This window comes from Citrus sinensis, chromosome 1 (assembly GCF_022201045.2).
Source record: "Citrus sinensis cultivar Valencia sweet orange chromosome 1, DVS_A1.0, whole genome shotgun sequence".
NCBI lineage: Eukaryota > Viridiplantae > Streptophyta > Magnoliopsida > Sapindales > Rutaceae > Citrus > Citrus sinensis.
This window is the reverse complement of record NC_068556.1, coordinates 18,739,918-18,744,171: the sequence shown is the minus strand read 5'-3', so window position 1 is coordinate 18,744,171 and position 4,254 is coordinate 18,739,918. Positions and strand designations below refer to the sequence as shown.

General features: G+C 32.8%; 1 protein-coding gene across 1 annotated transcript; it reads right to left on the bottom strand.

Moving 5' to 3' along the window:
- On the bottom strand, nucleotides 1-1,018 carry LOC107177970 (uncharacterized). The gene is made up of 2 exons (XM_052444072.1): nucleotides 260-1,018; nucleotides 1-171 (listed from the first exon to the last, which is right to left on the bottom strand). The coding sequence occupies exons 1-2, from the start codon at nucleotides 1,016-1,018 to the stop codon at nucleotides 1-3; spliced, it is 930 nt and encodes a 309-aa protein (XP_052300032.1).
- Between the last annotated feature and the right edge of the window lie 3,236 nt (nucleotides 1,019-4,254).

Genomic DNA, 4,254 nt, shown 5'->3' with positions numbered 1-4,254 from the left:
CTAATACATATTGCTTACAATACAAGATTTGTCGTTGAAGAACGAATAAACCTCAGCAAAGTTGATTCTCGAAGACGCCATGGGCTTCCATTTGACGATGCGGGGAATCTTGTTCTTCGTTTTCATGACCCATGTTGACGGCAAACCTCCGATCGCTTCGTAAATCCAAGCCTGCAACAACCAAAGTAAAAAACCTATTAACACATCTATCAAATATTTAATACTATAAAACTTATTAATAAACAAAAAAATAACGCACTTGAACCCCGGACGTAAAGCCGTAAAGATTGTACTTTTCAATGTTATGATCTGGGTTTTTCAACCGAGTCGTCTTAAATTTCTCGTCTTTCTCGAACAGTGTATCGTCAAGACTATCGTATACCATTTCCCACGACACACGACCCCATGGACGGTTTTGGAAGTACTGTATATCATCAACTTCGTTAAGCCAATCGAAATTGATTTGACAGTGATTTTTTCTTACATTTAGTACTCTGTCCGCAAAATAAAAGAGCGCAATCTTTAATGAGTCCATATCATCCATTTCCTCGAATTTCAACTCCTTAAATAATGCATCGAATTCCTTAACATTGATCTTGCGATGCACACCACCAAAGTACGTTTTCCATAGCCTATCTATTTTTTTGTCATCTCTTAGTTCGGTATCAACACCATATGAAAGTCCAGTAACCAGGCACCACTTTACAATTGACAAGCGAATCAAATGCTCACTAATTTGAAACCATAACTGATCCTCACGGCTATCTTCTTCATGGGCCACTTGCCTCAGTAAAAGATTGTGCAAAATTACCCCACTAAATGGAAAACTTCGACACTCCAAGAAATGCCCAAATATATCCTTCTTGAACATATTCAACTGCCGCTTTGTTAATTTTTCATCGATGGCCTTTAAGACCGAAGATAAATTATACATACTCGAAATTCGACCCGGAAAGTGATCGGCATAACGAAAATACATCCTGCCTACTTCGATATCAGACGATTCTGATTTCGTCATGTATCTGTAATAATTATAACATTATTACATTGTATTTACAACAAAAACAAAATAAATTGACTTGACGAAAAAAAAATTATAAAGCCACTGTAATTTGGTGCAACAGGCGCGGTTGTCACACCATTTTTGATGTGACAGGCCGCGCCTGTCGCACCAAATTGGTGTGACAGTACCCATGTGCGCGCGTGCCCAGTAATGGGTACGCGCGCGTGCCCAGCAATGGGTACGCGCGCGCACTGCTGCCCAGCGATGGGCGCGAGCTAGCGCCCGTCACTTGGGCGAGCGGCACGCGCTCTAGCGCCCTTCGCTGGGCAGCGATTCCCTCCTTAAGAAACACTCCCAAATTGAGAAAGAAACACTCCCAAAACAACAATAACCACCACAATCACCACCACCACCATTATTCTCAAACTACAAACATTATTATTCTAAAATTTCAATTTAAATTAATGAAAATAAAAAAAATAGCTAACTTAGGTTTTGTTGAAGACTGTAGATGGTAGATCGAACGCCGAAGAGGAATGAAGCCGCTGCCGATGATGGGAGTTTGTTCGGTTTGGGAGAGATGGGTGAAAGAGAGTGTTGGGGGAGAGATGAGAGAGAGGGGTATTTTGGTCTAAAAGGGTCTTTTATGACTAATGTTGATAGAAATTTGTTTGGGGGTTAAAATGAAAAAAGCCAAAATTATTATGATTATTGGTGTAAATTTCTTCAAAAAAAAGGGCTTTAAAAAATAATTTAATGCATACCGCGGTGGGGAACGGTGTTTCATTTTTGCAGAAAACCCGCATAAAGCTTTTAATTAATGAGGTACAATGCGTCTCATTTATTTCGCCAAACACTTCAGTTAATGCAGGACCTACTAATAATACCATCCAATGCATCATGCCAAACATGGCTGAATTCGAACGGTGTCGGTATGTCAATCTGCCAATAAAAGAGATGCATTTAACAAAATAGAACTAATCGGGAGGTATAACTCTTTCTAATTATCCTCCACCTTTAGATTTGTTCCACTGATATATGAATATAGTATTGGCAAAGGAACACACCAAACCTAAACTATAATTGCGCGTAATTAAGCTAAATTTTTTTACTATCAGTTTGACCAAAATAAGATTATGTACAACAAATATAACTATAGGAACTAAGCGATATTATTATAATGCGGACCATATTATAATAATATGAGAGCGGAAGGAATCAGACTTTTTTAAAAATAAAACATTAAAGATTAAAGATTTTCTTTAATGTATCAGCAGCAACCATCAAGATTTTCGTTCGTTCATGTCAGCTACCACACGAGCAGAAAGGCAAACAGTATGTGATTATCAATCTCAATATAGATGCAATGATTTTCAGCAACTTGCATTACCAAAGTCATTCTCTCAATTTTCTCTATGCTTTAAGTCATCAATTTATCCCTTACTTACCGACTAATATTTTATTTTTTATTTTTTATTTTTTTTAATTTGGAGTCTAATAAAGAAGAAAGAATCTTGAAAACTCCTTTATTTACAACAGCAGTTCAAAGCCCTAAGGGGTAGGTGACACAAAATGTGAACTGTTTTAATCTATACTAGAGAGACGTGGTCTTCTCTTTTATCTTCAAAATTAATGCAAATTAAAGTCTAGAAAAATTGTGCAGCCAAAGACTCCAAAATCTTCATGCATGTAAGTGACTATGCCATTGTGTTGGACTTGAGGAAGGAATCAAAGAAAAACATAACCATTAAATTCTACATGAAATTATCTTGAAATCTTACACACATAAAAATTCTTTGGTCATCTTCAACTGCTAGTTCTTCATTATTAACTGGCACATCTGTTTTCTCGATAATTTTATCTTGCACATCATGAATAGTATATATCTCACCTCAAGAAATTTCCCAGTTAATGGAGATCAATTTATACATCCACAAGTAGGGGCGGAGACAACATATTGATTAACTGGAGGTTTATTCAACGGCGATATAAAAAAATTCAAAAAGTAATAAATATATAAATTTGAAAGATTTATCCTACTTCAATATATGTTTAAAATTGTTCTTTACGAGTTTTCATACATTGATAACGTTGTATTATAACTTCATTATCAATATTATTAAATAAGTCTTTTTCTAGGTAAACAATCAAACTATCATTCATCCATTACTCTTCCATTTGGTTTCATAATTGATTCTTCAAAATCTTCATGACTGAAAATGCTCTCTCTACACTAGCAGTGGCAACAGGTAAAGTCAATGCTAATATTATTAATAAGTAAACCAATAGACATACCTTATGTCTCTTAGTCTCGACCATTTGCTTTGCAAGATCATTAATATCTTTTAATTGTGAAAACTCACCACTAGTGTGCATATCCAAAATATATGTATCAAGTTGAATTCCAAGAGCCATGATATCAATTGCAGAGAACTCATCTGGATACAACTGAGCTAGCCGTAATAGGTTCTGCTTGTTGAAAGAAATTAAATCATCTGGATAAATTATTCTAATTCTAATTCCTCATTTAGATTCTAGATATTTCGATTCTAACTCATTATGTTTTCAATTAATTTTGATTCCTGTGCTAGTGAATGCATCTTAAAATTCATAATACTTATAAAAAATTGTAAATAATATAAAGCGGTCTAATTGAATATAAAGTGATTTACAGTTTTATAGTGCATTCACTAAACAGGAATCGAAATTAGCTGGAAACATAATGAGTTAGAATTAGAATAGCTATAATTAAAATGAAGAATTGGAATCAAAATAATTAATTTACTTGAACTGTAGAAATCGTAAATAGAATAAACTGTATTACTATATATGTGTTTACTTTGTCTTAGAATAAATATCGAAATGAGTCAAATTGTAACAAATTACTATAAAATACTTAATTAATTTTATTATAATTATTATTTTGTATTTTAATTATTGTTATTGGTATTATTATTATTGACATTTTAACTAAAAATTATTATTAATTATTGTTAATAGATTAATTAATTATAATATTTTTTATTCTTGTTGTTAATAATAATAATCCATTTAAAATTTATAATTACATTTATAATTATAATAAAATAATTATTATAATTATAATCTATTTAATTATTAATATATTTTTTAATTAAATGGAGGGTCTGGACAAATTGGTACTCTAAGGGTTTCAATAAAATAAAACAGAGTATAAGGGGCTCAACAAAATTTTACAATACAAAAAGTTGTATAATACTTATGAATAAATT

Excerpts from the sequence above, each read along its gene's own strand:
- LOC107177970 (XM_052444072.1), bottom strand. The coding sequence starts at position 1,018 with ATGACGAAATCAGAATCGTCTGATATCGAAGTAGGCAGGATGTATTTT. Across the intron at positions 172-259 it reads GCTTTACGTCCGGGGTTCAA|GCTTGGATTTACGAAGCGAT; the intron begins GTGCGTTATTTT and ends TGGTTGTTGCAG.